The 24,937-nt window shown below is 35.0% G+C and overlaps 3 protein-coding genes across 5 annotated transcripts in view; 1 reads left to right on the forward strand and 2 right to left on the reverse strand.

The window, feature by feature from the left end:
• Positions 1 to 640: 640 nt before the first annotated feature.
• The window catches only part of LOC128176570 (ubiquitin-40S ribosomal protein S27a), a 90,564-nt gene continuing 66,267 nt past the window's right edge, over positions 641 to 24,937 (reverse strand). Inside the window, exons 1-5 of one of the 2 annotated variants that reach the window (XM_052842986.1) lie at positions 4,923 to 4,979; positions 4,004 to 4,069; positions 3,400 to 3,454; positions 2,283 to 2,500; positions 641 to 810 (exon numbers count right to left, since the gene is read on the reverse strand). In XM_052842986.1, the coding sequence (XP_052698946.1) occupies positions 661 to 810; positions 2,283 to 2,500; positions 3,400 to 3,454; positions 4,004 to 4,051 (471 nt within the window). In that variant the 5' untranslated portion in view covers positions 4,052 to 4,069; positions 4,923 to 4,979 and the 3' untranslated portion in view covers positions 641 to 660. Of the gene's footprint in view, positions 811 to 2,282; positions 2,501 to 3,399; positions 3,455 to 4,003; positions 4,070 to 4,922; positions 4,980 to 24,937 lie in introns of those variants that run through there. The other variant, XM_052842987.1, reaches the window with a different exon arrangement.
• Positions 5,167 to 17,606, forward strand: LOC128176563 (tetratricopeptide repeat protein 7B-like). Its single transcript, XM_052842976.1, has 19 exons — positions 5,167 to 5,298; positions 8,941 to 9,089; positions 9,265 to 9,427; positions 10,435 to 10,657; positions 10,771 to 10,849; positions 10,984 to 11,114; positions 11,269 to 11,332; positions 11,454 to 11,591; positions 11,773 to 11,856; positions 11,998 to 12,102; positions 12,347 to 12,522; positions 12,628 to 12,700; positions 12,963 to 13,240; positions 13,922 to 14,031; positions 14,370 to 14,513; positions 14,775 to 14,872; positions 15,372 to 15,476; positions 15,580 to 15,671; positions 15,869 to 17,606. The coding sequence occupies exons 1-19, from the start codon at positions 5,178 to 5,180 to the stop codon at positions 15,999 to 16,001; spliced, it is 2,466 nt and encodes an 821-aa protein (XP_052698936.1). The 5' UTR covers positions 5,167 to 5,177; the 3' UTR covers positions 16,002 to 17,606.
• Positions 17,727 to 24,911, reverse strand: LOC128176566 (protein STPG4-like). Of its 2 annotated transcripts, none has more exons than XM_052842982.1 (8): positions 24,663 to 24,911; positions 24,444 to 24,518; positions 22,143 to 22,312; positions 21,676 to 21,760; positions 20,299 to 20,372; positions 19,993 to 20,047; positions 19,757 to 19,864; positions 17,727 to 18,843 (listed from the first exon to the last, which is right to left on the reverse strand). In XM_052842982.1, exons 1-8 carry the CDS (start codon positions 24,822 to 24,824, stop codon positions 18,730 to 18,732), a joined length of 843 nt encoding a protein of 280 aa, XP_052698942.1. In that variant the 5' UTR covers positions 24,825 to 24,911; the 3' UTR covers positions 17,727 to 18,729. The 2 variants fall into 2 exon arrangements, with proteins under 2 accessions (XP_052698942.1, XP_052698943.1); XM_052842983.1 differs by lacking the exon at positions 20,299 to 20,372 and adding an exon at positions 21,502 to 21,575.

Consider the following 24,937-nt stretch of genomic DNA (forward strand, 5'->3'; position numbering starts at 1 on the left):
TTCTGGGACGCCCTGGATGTACTGTTGCGTTAACCCACGTGCCAAATGGTGTGTTTAGTCCCGTTCCTAGCTTTAACTGGCTCAGTGATTGCCATATACAGCTCCTGCTAAACAGATTGCAATACAAAGAAAATCCCACAAATCAAGGTTGGTCCGTTACTAGTATCCAACACCAACAAATATATAATGGTTCTTTACTTTCGGCTGTAATTGCTACATTAGAAGATGCCCTAATGATTAAAGGGATGATAAACTCTCATTCATTGAATCTCTGATTTCAGAATAATACAAACTCCCTTTTCAAAACCAATTACATGCACTAGTTTATAAACACCAGAAATCCTCATTTTTTTTTCTTCATGCTCAAATTTTCTTCTCTTAATTAAAGCTCAAATAATATTTTGCTTTTAAATTTATTGTGGAAATACATGTAGGTATTCTGGTCAGTCAAATATTTACCATGCCATCTATGAGTACCGTATCAAAGAAATTATCAAGTTTTCTGTATAAATTAAAATGCAAGCCATACAGTCTGAGAGAATGTTATTATATATCTTTTTAAAATATATTTGAAGAAAATCCATCAGATATCTTTGACTTGAATGACATTAGTATTGTTTAATTCAACACAAAACTGAAAGAGGTTGTGCCTAGTTGAGTTTATTTCTCTTCTGGTTTATTGAATACATAGGTCAGACAGCACTTTCCACAGTATTGTCTGTCAAAGTGGGAGGCCATGAAGACCCCGGCTCCACACTCCTCGTTGGGGCACTCCCTCCTCAGACGGGTGATCTTGCCATTCTCATCCACCTACAAAAACACGTTGTATACATGTAGTAGTGTAACATGTATGATTGGGACATTACAAACAATATAACTATTGTCAAAGTTCTTTAATTAATTGAAGAAGAATCTTTAATCATGGATGACAATCAAATAAAGAAATTTTTTTATGTTTACTTATTCCTATGTTAGGAATTTTTAATAGTCAACCAAAATCTGAGAGTCAGTCACCAATAATGTTATAAGCAAGGTAAAGACCTCACAATTCTTTGTGTGTTTGAATGTTAAAAAGAAAATTCAAGGTTTAGACCTAAAATGAATGTGACAAGCACTAGGCACTGTTTATTTATGTGCAATAGGAATTAGCAGATAAAGGATTAGTGATGCATTCAAGATTGTAGCTGCTACGTAGGGCTATGTAGACACAGTAGTTGAACAGTATGATAGCCTAGCGGCTACGTAGATATTCGTAACCTAAATATTTTATGCTAAGCATCAAATTTAAAAAGGCTAACTTAGTTACCACAGAGTAACAAACATGAAATCTATTTATTTAGTGATGTTTTGTTTATTCTATAAGTAACAATGAATTTTATTCCGCTTGAAATTAACAAATTATGTCGATGTAATTAGCCTGTAGTTGAATATGTCCAACTTCAAATCTGGGACCTTGCGGCTAACCTAGCGTTCCGTTCAATAGACCTAGATATCTACGACCTAGAGGCTAGGCTAGCTGCTACGATCTTTAATGCAGCCCTGCTTGACAAAGAAATGTAAACAAAAACATGACATGGGCCTTGTGTACATAACAAAGAATTGTGTATCTTGCTAAAAACTCTATGTCTGACACTCAAATTTTGGCTGATCATTAGAAATGCATTACTAAAGCATTGTAAGCAAGAAAAATGTAAAATTAGTTTTGACCAAAATTGAGACCATGCCGCTTTAAAGTCTAATTGTACAAATAATAAAATTACAAAGAACATGCCAAGTAGTTTGCCAATACACATGAAATGCACTGGACATTCAACTCTTAGAATAAGAAAACTACAATGTGTAAACCACAATTAGCATATCTGGTATGTTCATCAATGATTCAATATATACATTTTAATCCCACTTTAATCACTCAATTTTATAAAGAAGGGGTATCAAAATCCAGAAACGCTATATAATGATCAGTCTGGCTCAGTTTAGTAACAAGTTTGGAATCATGGATTTCATAAGGTGTCCTAATTTTGTCATCACTGCAAGATCTGATCATCAACTTAGTGTTACCGAAAACCTGCACAGGCATGTATCATACAGTCTGTCAAAGGAAGAGTATCCTATCATCTACTCATTCAATAACTTACAAATTATACAAACACTGGACAAAAATGACTACTTTCTTAATCTTGTCAAGTTTTTATGAAAGTGGAAATTGAATAGAGTTGGACAGAAGAAGAAAATAACACCACTGAGAATATAAGGCCTTCATAGCTAGACATTGGTTATACCTTGTAGTATTTGAGAACTGCAAGCTTGACCTTCTTCTTCTTGTGTTTGTTCTTCTTGGGTGTGGTGTAATTCTTCTTCTTCCTTTTCTTGGCACCTCCTCTCAGACGGAGGACCAAGTGAAGGGTGGACTCCTTCTGGATGTTGTAGTCAGAGAGAGTACGGCCATCCTCCAACTGTTTACCGGCAAAAATCAGCCTCTGTTGGTCAGGGGGAATACCTGGAAAGGAAAAAGAGCAACTTGTTGGAAAATGTGCATGGAATTTGAAAAACTTACTCATTAAACCACAAAAGAGAAGTCAGCTTGCTAAGAAAGAGACATTAAATAGCATGTCAAACTGAACTGGCAAATACCGTATATCAGGTTTTTTCCGCGTCACGTTTTTTCCGCGATTTAGAACCTAGAACGGTATATAAAATTTACACGAATCAAATTTTCACTATTTCAAAGTCATAGTGAAAATATAATTCAAGATTGTTTAACCCTGTGAAGTTAGAGGGTAAAAGTATCAAAATTGCCGCTTTTTATAATAAAAAATTCGGACAAACCATTTACAAGATTTCCTTAATTGCAAATAATTACCGATAATTATGTTCAGAGACGCAAACAGTCATAGATAAATATCATGTACCGTTACATATACCAGTACCTCAGGTATAACTAGACATTGGTTTACGCAAGAAAAGTGACCGTTTTAATTAGCTTGTCAATGGATTATTAAATAACTATGAGGCTTACATACACAATGTACCTATTATCTTGCGCTTGCTTCCGATCCCGCAATTTCTACTCTAAACTTACTTAACACAGTTCATTGTACTTTTACATAACTGTTTACTTTATAAGGAAAGAGAGAACTATATTATAAGAACAACACTTTGTATCAAATTTACACTAATATATTTTCCGCGATTTGGAAATCATTGCGAACAAAGCGGAAATTGGATACACGCGGAAAAAACCTGATATACGGTATAGTTTTCAAAACTTTTCGTCTGCACAAAATGCTTACATTTGAAACCATTTGACATACAAAATATTAAATGTCATTTTTGTTTTTCAAAAGATTTTTGCAACAAATTCAAAGCTCTGTATGCCTTGATCTTAAAATGATGTACCTTCTTTGTCCTGAATCTTGGCTTTAACATTTTCGATAGTATCACTAGGCTCAACCTATTGAAAAAATTAACCACAATGAATTCAATATAATCATGGAGTTACAGAAGTAATTTTCTTGAAAGTTACAAATGCCAATCAAATGTTTGTTCTACTCTATAATTTTTTGGATTTTATTTGTTTAAAGCAATATGAGCTGCATTTTTCATGTTGAATTTTTTTTTTTTTTTACTAAAATGTTCTTTTGTACTAAAACGACAAAAATATCATTGTTTTTAAATTTCTGTTAGCCATATTTTTGTGGAAAAGGCCGTTAAGAAGCCTTATTTGGAGCAAAATTGAATAATTGTCGTCCTGTACAAAAATTGATTTGCTATATATTCCTTTGAAGAGAAATATTTCCTTTGACAAAAATAAATGATGATTTCAAATCTTATTTATCATAAAAGTTTAAGTTATATGCAGACTTATCATACTAGCAGGTTTTAGCAGCAAAATAAAATTCTACAAAATACAGCTCATATTGCTTTAAAGTCCTTATGAACTCATAACACACATCATCATCACACACATTTACAGTTAGCATAAACAGAAGAATTCACCTACCTCTAGGGTAATTGTTTTACCCGTGAGGGTCTTAACAAAGATCTGCATGGTTTAGCTCATGCAACGCTGCAAAGAAACAAAATTTGTTTGTATAGGAAACTTATTCAACATAAGTTATCAATATAGTATTAAGAATCATTAAGTTACACTATGGCTCAGTTTAATTAACAAGTTTTGAATCATTGATCTCATAAGGTGTCCTAATTATGTCATCATAGCCATAGTAAGAAATTATGCGACCAGAAATAAACATTGTCATTTGGCCTCACAAGATAATTTCTACCTATTCTGACAAAATAAATATAGTCCAATAGATTATACCTAACTAATAAGTATCAAGCATAAGTTCTCTGCATTTAGCATATTCATATAGCTTTACGTTATTCAAAATAAAGAGGATATCATATATGCCAAACATATAACAGATAACTGATTTCAAATTCAGAAGTCTGTGGCCATTTAAATTGTATAAGGCATCTAAAGAGCTTTAATCTTTCTTTGAATAATGTTTTCTGGCTGAAATGATAGATAAAATATGCACACACTTTTTGAGCACATTGTTGTGTAGGCTACTGAACAAAATTTAAATCGGGGAAGGGTGCATTTGTAGTACAAACTTCTGAACAGAAACATTTCCAGCATTGCATTCAGAGTTAAGAGTAGTAAACTGATAATGATATCAAATATGATCTTTAAAATAAATCTAGTAAAGAGAAATGAAACAGTCTATTAATCTGCTGTTTCATATTTTCATCCATTTGCCACAATTGCTTGAAAAGTTTTCTACTCTCTATCACTCCATTAAGTTTTTATTCATTCCATTTAATTGTCATTCAAACAAACATATTAGCTTTAGTCTATATTAAGCCCAAAATTCTATATTTGATCGCATTGTAAGTGAGTGAAAAACCATGTGTACCCTCTATCAAATGGCGTACGACGGAAAGGAAGAAACGTGCGGGAACAGTCTCTAAAGAAAGGATTGCACAATTTTATTTTATCTAATTCAGATTTTTTCCAATCACTGTGCATTCACATGATATACATAAAAAGACTTGGAAAAGAAATCTATGTCAATAATAAAAAAGGTTGACAAATTAATTCTTTAAAACATTTAATTTTTGGAATAGAGAGTATACTTCAATTTCCTATCAACAGGTGGCACTGCTACAAGATGGCTGCCAAAGTAAAGTTGAACAGACTAGAATCAGAAATTGAGAAGTGCAGAGCTGAAAGGTCGTGGTTAAAGGCTCTGGAAATAGCAAAACAACTTGCAATTAAACAACAGCATTTAGGTAAACACAATAGTCTCAGTATATATGCCATGTCGCATTATATTTTTTACATTTTTCCACAGTGTCAAGGAAAATGTCATAGGTCATACTGCATGACAAGTGACACAGTGGCGTGTCAGTGTTGCTTTAGCGGTTTCTTTACATTGATGTGCAAAAGTAAATGGAAAACTCAGTTTGACGTAGATATGTATATTTAAACTGATTAATTACACCTTGAATAGATTCTCGAATTCGCAGAATGTTATTTGATTTTGTATGGTAAAATAATACATATAAAGAAGAAGAATCTGCAGGTCTGTAGCTCCTGGTCTGAAAAAAAAATCGGATTGGTGACCTGGGAGCTAAAGTTGCTTGCATGTTAAAAATTTTCAATTTATGGCACAAAAAAATGTGCAAGTTGGACTGATTAATCTTATTTTTGAACACATTCTTTACAAATATCCGATTCTAAAATAATTATTGGACATTTCACCATACCTGTTAACCCTCCCGCATTGCGCGGGAGACTCCCGCAAAACGGCATAAAAATCTAAGATCTCCCGCATCCAACCTATCTCCCGCGCGGGAGACAAATTTCTCCCGCAATCGTATTTGTCTTCCCCATACCCCCCCCCCCTCCCAATTCTGAATTTTTACATGCAAATTTCAACAACCACTGCGGGTTTTTCTCTGATTTTGAGCTAAAAAAGCTGCTGTGTAGCTTGAATGTATCAAAATCCATCCAAGTACTGTCTACCGTGATCATAGTATGACATGTTAAAGTCCAGTTTACTTTTTACGATTACTTCCGGTTTTGACTTCAATCAGTTACGTAAAGCACCCAAGCCACGTGCAGTGAGTCGTGACTAATTCTGTCTGGCCAGCATGGTCGGTAAAAATCAAAGTGAGTTTGGAACACTGAGTGTTTATGCAAGCTACCAATAAAAGTGAAGTTCGAGGAAAAAGTGTAAAAGCATTTCACAAGAGTTTTTAAAGTTTATAGTACCCGTACTATGAATTACAGGGATGCTATAGACATTACAACAGAGATCATTTTTAAATGATACTGGAGAAATACATGTTTTTTGTGAATTAAAAATCTGTCCTATATATAAGGCAAAAAATAATTTTAATGAATATCATTTACTGGTATTTTCTTAACTGGGTTTCACTGCATTTTTAAAATACGCAAAATAAATTTTCTGTGTTTACCCTAGATGTCAGCATGCAGTGATGGTTCAATACTCAACAATAAGAAGACTTAACGAGGCCGGGTCTAATTTGTTCTGCCCTAGATTTTTTGAATGAAATTTTTTACATGAATTTTTACTGATATAATTATTATCTTAAAATAAAAAAAATAAGACATTCACCACACCGTTTGTTTAGAGGGTCATCTCAAAGTTTGATAATTTTTAACATAGGACCCTATGGGATTTTGCTTGAAATGTATCAATTTTGCTCATTTTTTACATTTTTGTAAAACTTCTGCCCTAGGGATTTCTTTTTCTGTTCTACATATTAAAGTTATTGTTAAAAGGCATTAAATGGTCAAATAAAAAAAACCTTTTACCTCCTGGTTTGTTCCAGGGGTCTTATCAAAGTTGATTTTTGTATGCCGAATTTCCCAAATTTGTCAGATAATGGCTATTTTTTATTTGACAAAGGCGGAAATGGTGATCTTAATAGTATTATTATAGCATTCAGACATATTTAAGTAATAAATAAATATATAACATCACATATTAAGGGTCATTGATATAAAATACATGGTTAATGTCTTAAAATATATGAATTAAGCTTTATTTAGGCGGGTTAAGAAAACGTGACAGAGGGCTAGGCTTGCTGAAACCTCTTCACGTTTTCGACCCGAGCCCAAATACAGCTTAAACTTCGAGACATTTATGTTTATTTCACAATATATCATTAATTTTACGCATTAAACAAGCTATTTTCAACAAATTTCGCTGAATATCTGCAATTGAAACTATCACGCCATGGCGTCAAACAAGCAAAACGATGACGTCACAATAGAAATGAAACGCTGCGCGAAAGCGTGCGTACTCGTTCTGTACTCGGCCTTGTTAATATAAAAAGTGGCACCATTGACTTCTTGTATTGTACCATGCAAACAAATTTATAGTTTTCTGAACACAACACAAGTTGTAATTGCACACTGGTAGTCAAAGAAATAATAAAATTTAAAATGATTGCAAATGCATTAATTACAATGGTAAAATAAGGTATCTAACAGTATTTTTAATATATATTTGCATTTCACGTGAAAAAACGTCGTTTACGCAAAATCTCCCCCTTAGTTGGTAAGGGGGAGATTCTCCCATATAGCAGCTTTGAAAGGTTAACAGGTATGTTTCACTACAGATACCGTCACTGTACTTGCCTCTGATAATCTTTTAAACACCATAACCAGCCCAGTAAAGGGAAGTGGTGTGGTTTGTTTACAGGTATAAATGACGTCTCTTGATCTGCACATGAATTTAACATGCTTTGATTATTTTTTGAGGTCGGTAAGCATGTTTAATAGAAAGTCTGAGGCAAGTAAAGTGACAATATCAATTGTTAATTGCCCGAAGATTTTAATGGTACTAATTTTATTCTACAAAATTTGTGTTGAAATAAGGTTAATTATAATGTTCCAAAATTAGCACAATTTTTTGTGTGCCAAAAATTGCAACTTTTTAACACAAATGGAGCTAAGCCTCCCAGGTCGTCCATCCAAATTTTTCAGACTGGGAAGTACAGACCTGCATTATTAGAAATATATAAGTCTGATTAAGTCAAATAGTAAAAAAAATGTAAATTTTTTAAATAAAAAAAAAATGTTTCTCAAAAAATTTAAATAAATATGAACAAAAGACCCAGATGGATTTGAACTTATGATATGCGGAACTGATACTTTAACCACTGAGCTATGATGATATTCAACAAAATCGATTGATATATAATATATCAATATATAATAAATAACACCTATAATAGGTGTCCTGATGTTTGTCAGTCAGTCTATCTGTCTATCCATCAGTTTATTTTTTACATTCTAGCACTTTCTTATGGAAAACCAATAGCCACCGCAGTCTAACATATGCTAACAAATTGGGACCAACTCACTGAGTTTCTCATGAATTTATTGTGTTGAAAAGTTATGCGAGGAGTCCCAAGAATTTCTGTATGAATTAAAGATGTTAGACTTTTGGAAGTTTCCCATCATGAATCCCTGTAGCAAATCAGATTTTCATTCTCTTGTGAATTTCTCTGGATGCAAAAAAGAGAATGTGTGAAAGAAGAAATCTTATTATTTTTGACATATTGTATTGATTTAAATTGTTTTTCACTGACAGGTATGTTAAATTATTTTTTAAAAATCAACAAAAAGTGATGGAAATGATAACCCGAAACTCTGACAGACTATAGTACTTAATTGCTCAAGAGAATTTACAGAATTTTCAAAATATTAGCTCAGATTTTTATGCCAAGAGCACTTAAAAAATTTTGTGAAAGATAGAACAAATATTTTTTTTGCTTTTTAGCTATCGTTTATCAAAATCAATATTACTGTAAAGGTTACCTTAATTTTCAATGCATGTACATATGCATCTAGTACTACGTTGCTTAAGAGCATTTATGGAATTTATTATTTTTCAGATTTTTATGTCAGTTTTGCAAGTGCTGAAAGCACCTTAGAAAATTATGTGAAAGACAGCATACCTCTGGACAAGAATCACAACAAAGCTTGTGAGCAACTCGTAGATGTGGAGAAAAGTCTCTCCAATGTAGCCAATAGCAGCAATAAAGTAAGTCAAATTTTATGTATGGATGAAAAATTGCCAATTAAATTTTTGTCTTAAAGCCTATACTATTTCTTTGAAATGAGAGATTAAAACTGTTAATCATGACTGATGAGAAAAATAGAAAGTAATCGAATTAGTATCAACAGTATGAAAAATATGGGTTTTTTTGCATTTGCAGCTTTCATTTGAAGCCAAACTGTTACTTGCAAAGCTACATTACTGTAAAGGTGCATATGATGAGACCCTGAGACTCTACGATGAGATCAATTTAGACAATGTCCTTACACAGAACATGTCTCCCCGAGTTCTCCAACTACTGGCAGAGTCCTTCTCCATCAAAGGTAATTCTGAACCTCACGACAGACTAATTAAACTGCCTAAAGATAACTCTAACTAGTAAAGTCCTACTCCAAGTATTTCTATACACTAATTAAACTAGTAACCAGGGTATAATCACAAAGATGCTGCTCTGTTGTGGTGTAAACAATGTACTCTCTATTGTTTTTGTCAATGTTTTGAAGTCACAACAAGCTAAGTGTACCATTGATTCAAATTCAAGTTAAAATTTAATTAGAATAGAAGTAATGGAGTTTTAATATTTCTATCAAAAAAATTAAGGGGGAACAGGGCATTGGAGTGTAAAATTATTTGTCAATGATTTTTTTTAAACACATAAACATTGAGAGGTCCTCTACAGTATATATTATTTTCATGACTACTTTTTTACGTACCTTGCAAGCAAGATATTTTGATAGGAATTGTCCCCCTATTCTGCATTTATGATTTTTTTTGGATGATTTCAATTTGCTGCAATAATTATTGTATTTGATGGAATTTTTTTACAAATAATATTCATTAATTTTAAGAACGGAAAAAATTTCAAAATAATGGAAAAATGACATCATAGCATCATACAATCAAATCAATTATGATGTCATAATAGAGTTAGTACATAAAAGCATCATTGAATGATAGTCACATGATCAGTGGCCAGTCTCCCCTTGAATGACCCTGTGGTTTACTCTTTGTAATGTGGTTATTTTTGCCTCCTGGTTTTTTTTTCACCCTTCATTTGCAAACCGATATGCCCCATCTTGAATACGCCCAAACAGGGTTGTGTGATAGAAACTGTTTTGAATTGACACAGAAATTTAAGAATTGTTTTGAATTCACGCAGTCTTAAACTTGCCTACTTTTACCCAAAAGAGGTGAGAATTAAACGGGGGCAAATATTTCCTTGTATACAATAACATGAATTTCTCTTTTCTTATGATTTGTTGTATAATGAGTTTATTCTGATTGAATTCTCAGTTTATTGTTGAAATTTTTTTTATGATATTGATTCCAGGAGCTTGTTTGGAATCTAAAGGCCCCAGTACCACCAGTAAGTTCAAGGTCGCTGAGCAGGAGAAACAGGTGCTGAAGTGCTATGATATGGCAGGGGATCTAGCTCTTCTCTACATCCAAGAGAGGGAGAAAATGGCTCAGAACAACTCATCAGGGGACGAAGAAATAGACATTCTTACTGAAAATGCCATCAAACAGTCACCTCTGTTGTACATCAAGATGGGGTAAAAAGTTTACAAATATTCATATCTTATTTTAAAAACTGTCTTTGCTTTAAAAAAGTCATTTAGGAATGGCCATTGAACATGAAGATTATTTTGTGCTTTGTATTTGACAGCAACATCAAACAAGGAGTTGGGAGATTTAGAGAACTGCTCAGGGTGGTTGAATCTCGGTTCACTCAGAGTCTTCGACAGGTACAGTGCTTTTCATCTCTTGTTTCAATGCAGCATAGTTTCACCAAACATTATAGGTAATGAAATTCTCTCATGAAAAAAAAATTAGAACAAAAATCTTAACTATGATGTTCTTGTTTATTCTGTTGATTCAGGCATTAGCAAGGCAGCTAGCTGAAGTTTTGATTAGAGGCATGTGTGAGAAGACTTATATACCTATAGAAACCTATCATTCCGACTCTAACAATCTACCTCGCCCTCAGCCAAGGAAATACTCAGGGGACAAGTAGGTCATGTAACAATGAAAGGAAGGTTTTATGTGTAACACATAGCTAATATTTTTTTAAAAATGTCAGAGTTTTAATTTTTGCATGTCCATTAACACAGGCATGAGTTGGGTGGTCTGTTAATGTTTGATTATGTCTTTTTTCCCCTTTTAGTTTGTTTGTCCCAAGAGAACTTCATGAAGAAGCATTACTTCTCCTGCTAGTTGCGGAGGCCATTGTGAGTACGATACTATATTATAGTAAATGCCATATTTATGCAATGTCATTTTGGTTTCATTCCCAAACTTCAGAGGATGTGGCTTTCTGCTCATAATGTAAGGTACTGTTGATTTTGATAGGCGACAAGAGAAGCGGTGCTGAATCGATCAGTGGAGCACCAGGAAGACCGCCACATCAGCTATGAGAACACCACCGCGGTGTATGACCTGTTGGCCATTACACTGGTCCGGTGCACCCAGTTTCTCAAACTGTGTGATGTAAGCTTTCTGCTCTCATTCAGAGTCTAGGACAGTGGTTTTGAATCATGCATGTGTTCATAAAAGTTCCATGTTCTGCGGATAAATTCTCTAAAATATTAGAATTCATCTGGACCACATGTATGTTTTGACAACTTCTTGAGACAAATAGAAATATATCTTATTGGTTGTTATTTTTCAGTCTTTTGAGAAGGCCATGAGATTTTCATTTGAAGAGTTCCACATCTGGCATCAGTTTGCTAATGCACTTGTATGTGCAGGAAAGGTAAAGATTGACCTTAATAGTTTTTTTTAAGTCTATCAAAAAAGGCTTCTAAAAAAACAATGATTGTAGAATTGTTAAAAGTGTTTCAAGGATTTTGGAGTTAACAAATAATTTTTTTTTATTAACTTTTTCTATTTTCAGTATAGCAGAGCATTACATGTTCTGAAGGAGTGTTCCAGACTCAAACCCAGGAACACTGTGGTTCTGCTGCAGGCTGCCAAGCTGTGCTTTGAGTGTCTACATCTAGTAAGTGTGTGGGTGAGGGGGCAGGTTTAACTTCATCAGGTTCTAATGCAAAAAAAAAATGTTTCATAGCTATTGTAGTTTTTTCAAAATTTGTCATAATTAATCTCAAAAAGATAGGTCAAATAAACACAGTATGTTAAGCATGTATTTCACATATTCATTAGGAAATATTTTTACCATTCCAGAAATTTCACCTATTTGTTCCAGGATAAATATTTTAATGTTTAGTAATGTAATATTTCAGTATAATGATGGGATAAACTTAGTTCAGCAAGCGATAGACAGCTGTTCTGATAACCACCCCCTGATGAGCAGATTGTGTGTAGCTATGGGCATTGGTTACAGTCTGAAAGCCCAGAGCACCAAACTACAGGGAGAAAGATACAGTCTGCATAAAAAAGCACTGGACACGTTCAAAAGGTAAGGAACCATCCCCCTTCATCCCTTTAGTCTCATTGTTTCTATAGGTAGTACATACATGTACATATGACATCACTTCACATTGAAGTTCTCTGTTTGATGCAGGGCCTATGAACTGGACCCAAATGACCACCTTGCTTTATTTCACCTGGCGTTACAGCTGGCAATACAAAGACAGGTCAGTATGGGGGCTAACATATGTTTAAATTAGGTATATTACTATGAGATATATGTAAGTTGAAAGCATGACATAGATTCTTCTCTTTCTTTAAGAATTACTTGTAATTATACTTATTAAGTATTCCTTTAGTACTTTTAAAAAATTTACTCCAACAAATTGTATCACTGAAAAAAACCTGTTTTTGCTTATTCCATGAATAGAAACACATCAAAAAGTTGTGAAGAGATCATAATAATAACTTTCTTTGTAAAATGTGTAGATAAGTGAGGCAGTCCGATGTGTGAAGATGTCACTGAGACACAAGAACAACTATGTCCACTCCCTCCACCTCCTGGTTCTCCTTATGACCTCCGAGAAGAAGTACGAGGAGGGCATGACCTTGATCAAGGCCGCCCTCCAGGAGTATCCAGACAACCTCAGTCTGATGCTGACGCGGACTAAGCTAGAGGAAGTGCTGCTGGGACCGGAGTATGCCCTCAACACATGTCGCCGCATGCTGGAGCTCTGGAAGGAACTCTACGAGACAGACGTAGATGAGTGAGTCATTGTCTACTTATGTAGGTCACATCTATTTCCTACCTCTCCATGTTATCTATCTTTACCTCCTCTTTTTTAGAAAGAAAGATATTGCCAGTACTTCAAGGTTACATGGCACTTCAGTACTACTGTAGATCCTAATTAAATGACAGAAATTAATATACTCATAAAATTGCAAGAAACACTTATCACGGATTTTAAAATCTCACTTTTATTTTTCGAACAAATGTAAACTATATGAATCTATATAAAAAATATAGCAATCTAGGTTTTATGTTCTCACGATTTGATGGAAAATGGTTGAATCGCAGAATTAAGTACTTGTGTACAATAGGGAATCTACAGTAGTTGAGTAGTCTTATGATCAATAGCTATAGAGACTCTGCTAATATCACATATCAAGGTTTTATGAGATATATACATATTTACTATGATGACTAGGTAGACTTTGATGTGTTTAAGTTAAGTCTTGGCTCTTTCATGTATCAATAGAAAGAATTGTTTCAAGACAAAGAGGTTATTGATGAGGATGATGCAGTAAAATATGAAGCCTTTTAGGCACAAACAGTACTCTTTTGTTAAGATTAAGTTAAAGTCGATACCATGTTTCAATTCATTATGCTAAGAAATTGATTGTAATAACATTAACATTTTCTTTACAAAATATTTATCTTTTTTCAGCACTACTTCAGGGAGAAAATACAGAACTTTGACATCTAATGACAGATCAACATTTGACAGGAGAAGTTTTGCTCAACTACAGTTAAATGAGCTTAATGACAGGGACACTGGTAAATTGACTAATTTACTACTTCATCACTTCTTTGCTCTCTATAGCCCTTTGTCACAGTGATACTTTTATACTAATGAAATTTTGCAAATGAATTATCTTTACAATTTTTATGTTAAGATCAGATACTGTAACCTTGCAATTCACATGTGCAGAAAAATCCACGAGTTTCTTGATTAAATTCTGATCAAGGATATTTATAAAGAATGAACTTTCCATTTCCTAGATCCCCTGTCCACTGTAGAATGATCACACAGTAATGCTGAGTCTTTGTTTCAGGGTTACATTACGCATCAATACTACCGGTAGTTTATTTACAGTGTGCTTCCCATGTTTCAGGGTCACTGCGTGCAGAGTCAGTGGCCGCCTCCAGGGTGGAGCAGACCCTCTCAGAGGTGGCATCCTCCGCGGGAAGCATCCTCCACTCTCGTCCAGGGTGTCAGGAATCCTGGCTTCTCCAGGCCCAGATCTGGCTTCATCTCGGTAAGCTGAGCTCATTCCATGTGTATCTCCATCACATTGGCACCAGTAGACAAAAAGGATTGCTATTTTGAAGTGCAAGATACCTGCCTTTATTCATTGTAGTACACTGGATATTGCTGCTTATTGCACCTGATCTGTAATATTGTAAACATCAGGTTGCACCTTATCCTTATACATGTATACGGTATATTCTGGTACACTAAATTCCAAAGAATATGTAGATTAAAGAGTAAAACTCTACTGGTGTGACTTTTTTTCCAGCTGAACTGTACCTTAGTCTGGACAAGATGACAGAAGCCGAGGGCTGTGTACAGGAGACATCCTCCATCTTCCCTCTCTCCCATCATGTCGCTTTTATGGTACATGTACTTCTTGATGGAGTTTTCACTTTTAATTTTTGCATTTATTTTTGAGTGACTAAGATCTAAATTGTAAGTTTTTCTCTTGGAATATTCTTTGAAAACTAAGTACATGCACGTTTTTTAAGTCAAAAGTAAAACAAAATGAAAAAAATGAAGAAAGAATAAATGACAAATATTTTTTAACTAATGATAAGTTCTTGTGAAATCAGTTGATTAAGATAGGAAATAGGACAATCAGACATGATGGTGATAAAAGGATTTTATTTTGTGTGAAAACTTTCTGTCCTGAATATATTCATTGACCCCGATTGGAAGTATTATACATGTATATATGAAAGTGAATTTGTCATCAGAGTTATCCACTTGTAAACATGCTGATTTGTACAATGAAATATAAATGTAAATTGTAATGTACCATGTCAAGCTTTTAATATTTCATGGTACCGATACTTATATTAAATGTATACAAGTATTTTACTTTAAATTCATATTTCAGAAAGGGCGAGTTTTTGAACACAAGCATAAATATGAAGAGGCAAAGAGTTGCTATGAGAACGCTTTGTCCATAAATCCTGCACACACAAAGTCTCTGCAACATTTGGTGAGTTATTTTATCAATTTCAAGACATTAATAGTTATTAATTGTGCCAGACACCTTTTTATTTGGAGAATAAGTTGATAAAGAAAAATCAATGTTGTTGTAGGGCATTGTATTACATGAGCAAGGGAACAACAAGATGGCGGAGAAAGTTTTACGCGAAGCAGTAAATGTAGATCCCACATCGCACCAGTCTTGGTGAGTAGTCAGGAGCAGGTCATGTGACCATAGCAGACAATTGATCACACACTAAACATATTGAGGTGGATTAAATGAGACAAAGTAAAGTGTTCGTAAAAACATCATTTCATCTATTTTATTGTAAATAAAGAAATCAAAATACAATAACTCATCATAATATGGTTAAATTTAATAGTTCAAGATTCATGTTGAAGGTTTCGCCTGGGTCTTGTCTTGGAGAGCCTTGGACAATCAGAAGCCGCAAGCGAATGTCACATGACCTCTTTGGGCCTGGAATCGACCAGTCCTATTGTGCCATTCTCTGTGATTCCACACATGCTGCAGTGACGAGTCTCCCAAAGTCTTTTATTTCATAGTGCAATAAATCTCCATTGTGATATTTTTTTGAGTTTATTGAACATGAAGGAAAATGGGTTTTTTTTCCTAGTCTGGAATGTGACAAATTTTTGAATGATGTAATATGGGAACAAATTTTTGTTGAAATGTGATACTAGTAATTGATGATGGAATGTGAATAGTGCATGTCTTTATATGTGATTCAGTTGGTCTGTGAGGTTTGTTCTTGTATTTGTTTACTTATTTTTATTTTGTTTTAAGTACATGTATTAATACATGTAATATCATCAATTATTTGCTACAGACAAATCTCTGTAAAGTTTCAATCTATATATAGAGTGCTGTTTTCATAAAAAGAAAATATCAAGAAATATTTCACATATCTACTTAAACATTAATATACTGGTATCTTTAGGTACATGTCCCTGTTTCATTTTATATGCATGTTTTCTAGTTTTGTTTGAATACAAATCTCCATTCAGACACTAAATAGAAATCTACTCAAGGCATTACTGCATAACATATCTACATGTACTGAGCTTGGTTATTATAGAAAGTGCTACATGTATTAATTCTTGTGCAGTTACCGTACGTTTTGCTATTGATAACTGATGATAGTATATTTTTCGATTTTATTTATTATGTGACCACCATTTTTATTTATCTGTTTTATTCACATTCTGCTGGCAATAGTCAATGTTCACTTCTTGGGTATAATCCAAGATGAATTGCCTTGATTGCTTCTTGTTAATCTTAATGCATAATATGAATACTGTAATAAGTCCAGGTGATAGAGCAAATGATCAGTAACTTTTCCTTCTTTAGACCGATTAATTTCTAAAATTGTTAGGGTCCCTGTAAATGAAGAAAAAATGTTTTATGCTTCATAGTCTTAGAGAGCGCAAATAGTTTTTGTTTTATGCCCAATGTTATTAGATGATATTACCTGCAATCCTTTATTACGGATACTTTTAGGGTAAACTTTTTGTAAAATTTTACTGACAAGGGTGTACAGGATTTTATCATTCTGACTTCGAGATCAGAGATATCCATTTATGTTCATCACACATTTTTTTATTTTTTCCCCTTATTGTTTATTTCTACCCCAGTACAAGGAGCACAGATCAGTTGTAGTATATTTTGATAAGTTACAAGTGTGGTACATGTATTTTATGTATGTCTACAGTAATGTAATTCTCAAATTTTTTTTCAGATGTGTTTGTACCTTGTCTTAACATCATCTGGCCCCGGGGCCATAAAACTTAGATTAGCTCACTTTTGATCTAAGTCTCACTTTTCTACTATACAGTAGTTGGCCATAAGTATGTTCCCAAAATGTATATTCCTTGTGGAAAAGAAAGGCTGAGATCAAAAGTGAGCTTGTCTAAGTTTTATGGCCGCGGGGCCTGTTCTTTTGTCTTTGTATCGACCTTGTCTCCACCCGCTGTGTACTGAGAAATGCAATACAAGAACCATTCCACTATCACTTTATATGTATGCAAATGCTGTGTAAAGTTTATATTAGTAAAACTGATTATCAGCTACGAAAAAATGTGATAGAATTCTGGGCATTTTCCTACAATTCTTCTGTTTTTTAACCTTCCAGAGATCATTACCATTTATCAGATTGATGAAGTCATTTACAAGAGTGGGATAAATTGTGCTTTATTCAAGTTTCCTTTGCAGTTAATCAACTATAGTAATAACAAGTCAATATCAATGTATATATTTTTTATTCCTAATTCATATCAAAATTTGAAATGAATAAAAGAATATAAAATGTAACAATTTATTTGGTACAAGTTTGTGCATTATGTGACATGGTGTGTTTGCAGTTTATTGTACAGAGTTTGATAATACTATAAAATGTGTATAAAAATACCCTTATATGATCATATACTTAAAATAGTACTGTATACCAATGCAATCTTTATTCATGACGAAGTTATCAGTGATAATTGGGTTTACAAGACAAAACCCTTTGCATTAAAATTAATTACAAAAGACATTTATTAAAATGGACTTGTTTGATGCAAGATATAATAGCTGTGCAAAATTTCATCACACAGAAATAGAAGGTTTACAATAGCTTATTGTGCAATAGATGTATGTGTACGAAAAAGGAACAGTTTAATAATGAAAGTTAAAACAAGAAGGAAGGACAAAATAAATCCATGAGACATCAATTGCAGTTCTCTGTGACTGATATCTAATATCTACCATCTTCTGACACATTAAGCGCACTTTAATACTGATTGTTTGTAAAAACTTGGCAACAATAAATGTTGATGATGTGGGGAGGACTAATTTTACCCTGCTCCCACTTAACGACTAGATTAGAAGGAGTAACTATCACAGACAAGACGCTATTCAAACACTCGTCAAAGCAAACATAAACACAACACTGTTTTTTAAAATGGGGGAAAAAAAGAAAAAAATTCTTCTTCAGTGGAAGATGCAGAAAGAGCGTTTTGTTTCAGGTAATGCTGAACAATCCTATTCTGGTTTCAAAATTAAAAAAACACAAATCGAGCACTACAGAGCATCCTGATTGTTGTAAAACATGAATCTGGGTCGAGACAAATCGCAGTAACACATCGTCAGTTGTAAAAATTGCAGTTCTAATAGTAATCTGTATTGAAAGTAATCTAGCTGAGCTGGAATGGGACACTGGTGTATTGTCATAATGGGAAAGGGAGGCAACCGAGGGCTGGTGGCGTTATGTCTGGTAGGCGCTGGTGAAGAAGAGGCCGTGCTGTCGTCCCATGTTGGACACAGTACTAGGGATGGGATGCTGAAAGGTTTTCTCATACATTCCGGGACCCGGAACTTTCTGTTAAAAAATTAGTAACAGTGTAAAAATCAAATTATAAGACATGTGTTCTTTCAAATCGGAAGCCTGGTATGGCCGTGGTTGGCATTCATCCAATCTGATTCAAATTAGCATTCATCCAATCTGATTCAAATTAGAACTTCCATCCGCTCCTCGGATTTTGATATGTCCCATGGTAGGACCATCGAAAACCGTGGAGCGAATGGAAGTTCTAATTTTACATTAGATTAGCTGCTTTTTATCTTCCTAATAAGTCAAGTTCTGCAAACAAATATTTTCCATGAAGTTCGATATAAAATTTGGACTATACTTGTGTCATTCTCATTTTAGAACCATTTTAACAAGACTTGGACTTTCAGTAGGACGTAACTATTAATTTCTTGCGTCAGAACAAGTTAACATGAAAAGCAATAAAATAGACAGGCATACGTCACGTTGCTGTTTGACACAACTACCCAAAGTCCAAGCTCTTGTTTAAATAATTCTAAATTACCTCGATCCTGGAACCTGTAATTCTTCATTTATTTGATAATTTAGTTATTTAGTTCTTGTGAAGAGCCATTTAAAGCACGCCAACCCTTATTTTCATTTATCCATATTTTATCTCTCCTTAAATTAGAGAGGAATCTTATCATTTGAATATATATGAAAGTCCTTCACCAAAGGATGCTTTGTACAAGGTTTCGTTGAAATTGGCCCAGGTGTTTGAGAAGATTTGAAAATGTAAAAAGGCAACACGCGGTCCGGTCAGCTTGTTGGACACAGGACAAAGTCATCCCTCAAGTTATGAGCCAAACATAGTGAATGGCCGTCTGTTTCTGAATTTGAAGGGTTGATATTTGTTTTTTTAATGATTATATACATCTGCACGTTGTTTTCTTTCTTCTTTTGGATTTCGAATTAACGTACTAACCGTGTGTGAACTCGAAAATCGTGGGGTTCTAGATTTGAAGCTGGATGATATCGCCGTGTTGGATCGCTGGTGCCTGTGTTCATAATTCCCGGGGCCGGGGCCATCCCTCTGGAATCAGAACCACAGCAAATCATAACCATCGCATAAATATAAACTAGTCGCAGGACCATAAAAGATGATAAAAGTTTTAAAAGAACAAAACAATTATTCAATATATATTATTGACCGATACTCACAGGTCTAAATGGTAATGTCGGAAATCTCTTGTGCTGCGATTTGAACATATAATGTCTACAAAATGTATAAAAACATATAAATTATAAAAAGGTAATTCATTTATAATATATATATGGGTACATGTAGTCGAGTTATACATAAGGTGAGTTTCATAAATTATTCATAAATGATACAATATGTATATTACATTATATTAATTTAATGTTCTCCTTTACACGGATATGCGTAGACATGGAATGCATGCAGTATCAGTGCAGGTGCGTGGAAAAAAAACAACAGAAAAACAAGGACTGGGAGCGACTCACTTGGACGATTGCCTGTCTGTTGTCAGTGTCAGGTATTTCTCCATGTCATACTGGCCCGGACTTACGTTTATATCCTGGAAATGGTGTCAAAAGTTTCCAATAATAAGAAATTTCATACGTTCCAAAGATTCTGCAATCAAGTTTGCGTAAAACAATACTTTTTATTTATTCAGAAACATTAATCATATAAAAATTTGTCTATTTTATGACTACTCAGTTACCAGACGCATACTGTGCCTATTAGTTTTGAGGTTCACGGTCGGATATGATACACATGTGATTTACGTAATCACATGTGATAGTTTAAGGTAAGCGTAAACGCAGATGTCGCCTTTTGTTGCAGTATTTACTACACCGTAATTAAGGAGCGTGTTTTCTGTGACAATGCACCACAGTGATATGTACCGGTATAAAAATAGTATATGTGAGATTTTTTACCCTAAACACACAACTTTTATTTTAGGCCTTATCAATAATAGAACCGTTTTAAAAAGAGCTTTGACTTTCTGTGGGATGTAAACTATCTAGTTTGCTCATCAAAACAAGCTGTCAAATATTGACCTGCTTTCTTCTAATTCGCTAAGAGAAATTCATTAATATTCATGGACTGTCAAAACCGGAAAAATTGTTTGTCAAGATCTGCTCTGCTGTGTGAAATTGACGCTGTTTCAGCGAAATATACACCTCTGGGTGAAGTCGGGCGAGTGTAATTGCGTTCAATATATTCAAATCTATTAGCCAATGACTGGACAGTCCCCGCCTTCGTCAAATCGGAGTTTTCCACGTACTGCCCAAAGTTCAAGCTCTTGTTAAAACGGTTCTTAACAGGTTGCTCGCACTCATTTACTAGCATACGTCTCCATCTAAAAAAGGGGGTACAGTACCTAAAACTTTTAAAAACATAATGTTCTAATGAAGTAACATCATGTGCATGTATGTCTCAAGTAATAAATACAATCAATCTTCTAAACAGGTGGCTTCGAATCGTCATTTTTATCAATATACGCGGGGTATTTCTTTTTTTTTTAAAGTGACAAAGTTTACTAAATTGTGACAGCATAAAGTGATAGTGACTGAATCTTATATGTCTCTGATTGGGAGACAGGTACCACGTGATCTGTGTAACCGTGTGTATGTCTCCTATTGGATGACAATTTTCACGTGATTTGTTTAACATCGTGTACATGTGACATCCTCTCTTACTTGGAAGGCTGTCTTGTTGCTGTCATTGACAAGAATCGCTCTGTTTCGTATGCATTAGGACTAACGTTTACGTCCTAAAATTCATCAATAAGACTTGAAAGACGTACTTATACATTTACCAAACAACTTTTAACATATATCAGACAAAACACAGCCAATGTGAGGAAGACCGACCTTGTCTTTGTGTCCTATGACGAGGAAGTTCTGTTTACTTCTGTCGGTGGCCTTGAAGTTGTAGGTAGCAGGTGCTTGTTCTAATCTAAGTACAGGGAGAAATTATACAAAATCAAAAATTGATTTCTTAAAAATTACAGAAAAGAATAATGTGCATGCAATATGGATTGCAAGTAAAATCAACATTTGATGATGCAGGTATAATATCACCGACTGCATGGACTGTGTTAGTTTCCGTTTTAGTAACAGCCAGATCATTGTTATAGATTATTTAAAAACTTTTAAATAGCACAAGACTGAAAAGGATTGAACAGGCAAATGTGTTATCAATTAATGTTATAACGTTTAGTACCGAAGTACCAATAATAGACACTTTACAAAATATAGCACCAACTATTACAAGTGTAAGACTTCCTTGTGTTGGACTACCATACATGGTATACCGTACAGAATCTACATTGTCTTACCTATCTAGGAAGGGTTGAAACTCGTAAGCTCCCGGTAAGAGTATCGCACCCTTTCCGTGGGGGTGGGGGTCTATTTTTCTTCCGTCAGACTTAAACCTGTAGGTATTTTGTCTTCTCTGTAAATCTTCTAGAAATGTCCCACTCTCGTAGGCACCAGGGAGGGGAGTTTCCTGCGATCAAGAAAAAAAGAAGAAAATAAATTTTAACTTCCAACAGATACATATACTTGTATTTTACTTCATCCTAAATTTCAGGCTTTGGCCAATGATTTCATAATCAACTACATAGTTGGTCTGGCATTTTGAATCAAAATTATCGACTTCGTGGCGAATTTCACATCAGAAAAAATGTTCCCTTTTTAGTTTTCTACCCTTTATATCAAAATAATGTTGCAAGCATAAGAAAGGTCATGAAAAACTGTCCCATCCTTGAATCAAACAGCTATATCTGATACAGATTTAACTTTGATGGGCAATTACAGGTCTTCTTTATAACTACGTAACCTTTTCAGTGAAATAAAAACAACACAAAACTGGCGTTTACACAACAGTTGTATTTTACGATTTCCAACTTGAGTGCAAGAAATCGATGTGTCTTCTGCAACTTCTGCTATCAATGTCAGAGGAAGGGTGTATTGATCTAAGAGCAGTCATTAGGGACTGCAAAATCATAAATCTAGCGGACCTTACCCTGCCTGATTAGCGACTTGATTGCTGACATTTGTACTAAAGGGTTCAGAAGAATAGTTTAATCTTTAGAGATGTCGTGTGTCACTCTATAACCTAGGGATATCGCCAGAAACATTTACGATGTCGTTCAAACTCAAATTCCGCATACTGTTTTTTGAAGAAGATTGGATTGTTTTTCTGAGGTATTAGTTTATTTATATCTCCCGTCGGAGAACACTTATTTAATAAGCCATATTACTATTGTACTCACACAACCAGTAACAGATCCACTCACACTTCGTGAACAATTTCACTCCCACCACGTGACATGTAGGCTATCCACTCACACCACATGACATTTAGACAGTTCCACTCACACCAGGTGACATGTAGGCTATCCACTCACACCACATGACATTTAGACAGTTCCACTCACACCAGGTGACATGTAGGCTATCCACTCACACCACATGACATTTAGACAGTTCCACTCACACCACGTGACATGTAGGCTATCCACTCACACCACATGACATTTAGACAGTTCCACTCTCACCACGTGACATGTAGGCTATCCACTCACACCACATGACATTTAGACAGTTCCACTCACACCACGTGACATGTAGGCTATCCACTCACACCACATGACATTTAGACAGTTCCACTCACACCACGTGACATGTAGGCTATCCACTCACACCACATGACATTTAGACAGTTCCACTCACATCACGTGACATGTAGGCTATCCACTCACACAACATGACATTTAGACAGTTCCACTCACACCAGGTGACATGAAGACAGCTCAAGTAACGCCAGGTGACATGTAGACAATACAATCGCATTACATGAAATTTAGACAGTTCCACTCACATCACGTGACATGTAGACAGTTCCACTCATACCACGTGACATACAGACAGTTCCACTACTACCACGTGACATGTAGACAGTACCACTCACATCACACGACCTTCTTTACTGACAACACCTATACTTAACTCTGAGACTGCAGTCACATCATGTGACCTGACATACTAATCACGCACATCATGAGCCGCAACAGTAAAACAGGACCTGGATAAAACTTCAAAGAATTTTAACTTTCTTCCAATGGTCTCATGTCGGTTACCATTGATTTAATTCAAAAATTGTTGTTTGGACAAACGTTTTGAGACCATTAATTATTATTACTACATAACAGAACCGTTTTGTTGGTCATCACGTTGGGACGCGGTGATGTAGAATCTACTGATCCACGCATCATGTTACTGGTTCAGTCACAACCAACACGCTCAGTGATGCAGCGGCTGCTTTGTATTCAAATGTCATATATACATTTACTACATTTCTATCTCATACTCCATAGTTTGAATTGGATCGCTGCATCAGTCACCCCCAATTCACATAACAATGAATGTCTAAAATAGCAAGCATTTATTTCCTGAGTGCAGTCCACAACAACGTTAACATGGTCTGGACTTTTTTGCTATCTGTTCCTGACGTACCCATTTCCACAGAGTTGTTCCTAACTACATCAACTTAAAGACATCACACAAGAGCAGGACCATGCTGTTACACTCACCCTGATGTAGGTTCGTCACCACCCCCATGCTGTTACACTCACCCTGATGTAGGTTCGCCACCACCCCTCCCTCTCCGTGACCGGGGTCTCATACTCGTCACCCAAGGCCTTCCTTTTCTAGAATCAGAACAAACGATAGGAGAATGGTACGTTAAATCAGCTATAGTTAATTCAAATATGCATCGCATATCAATGAATTTATAATTGTAAAATATCATAATGTAATATAAAACCGCGCGCGGAGTAGTGCCGCTACCTTACCAGCCACGGGTGTCTCAGCTGATTATCCTCTGGGGGCGTGCTGGCGGGTCGGGTCACCGTCTTCTTTGCCTGGGCCGGAGGGGTCATATGTGGGGTAGTCAGACGGGAGGTTTTCTCCTGCACGGGTGTGAGGGGGGTCGCGTGTGTCAGGCGGCTAGCCATTTTGAATGAATATTTACCTTTTTTAATTCGATCGATTCACACCTGGTTGGATTGCGTCCTTAGAGACGGAAGGCGTATCACGTGGCCTGCAAGATTAACTGAAATGTTTTTGT

This window comes from Crassostrea angulata, chromosome 3 (genome assembly GCF_025612915.1).
Source record: "Crassostrea angulata isolate pt1a10 chromosome 3, ASM2561291v2, whole genome shotgun sequence".
Lineage (NCBI taxonomy): Eukaryota > Metazoa > Mollusca > Bivalvia > Ostreida > Ostreidae > Magallana > Magallana angulata.

Bases quoted from the DNA above. Each gene is read 5' to 3' on its own strand.
- LOC128176563 (XM_052842976.1), top strand. From the start codon at position 5,178: ATGGCTGCCAAAGTAAAGTTGAACAGACTAGAATCAGAAATTGAGAAG. The intron at 9,090-9,264 runs GTAAGTCAAATT...TTGCATTTGCAG, and splicing joins TAGCCAATAGCAGCAATAAA to CTTTCATTTGAAGCCAAACT. The intron at 12,103-12,346 runs GTAAGTGTGTGG...GTAATATTTCAG, and splicing joins GCTTTGAGTGTCTACATCTA to TATAATGATGGGATAAACTT.
- LOC128176566 (XM_052842982.1), bottom strand. From the start codon at position 24,824: ATGGCTAGCCGCCTGACACACGCGACCCCCCTCACACCCGTGCAGGAG. The intron at 20,048-20,298 runs GTGAGTCGCTCC...TACATTTTGTAG, and splicing joins ACAGACAGGCAATCGTCCAA to ACATTATATGTTCAAATCGC. The intron at 18,844-19,756 runs GTTAGTACGTTA...ATTTTTTAACAG, and splicing joins GATTTTCGAGTTCACACACG to AAAGTTCCGGGTCCCGGAAT.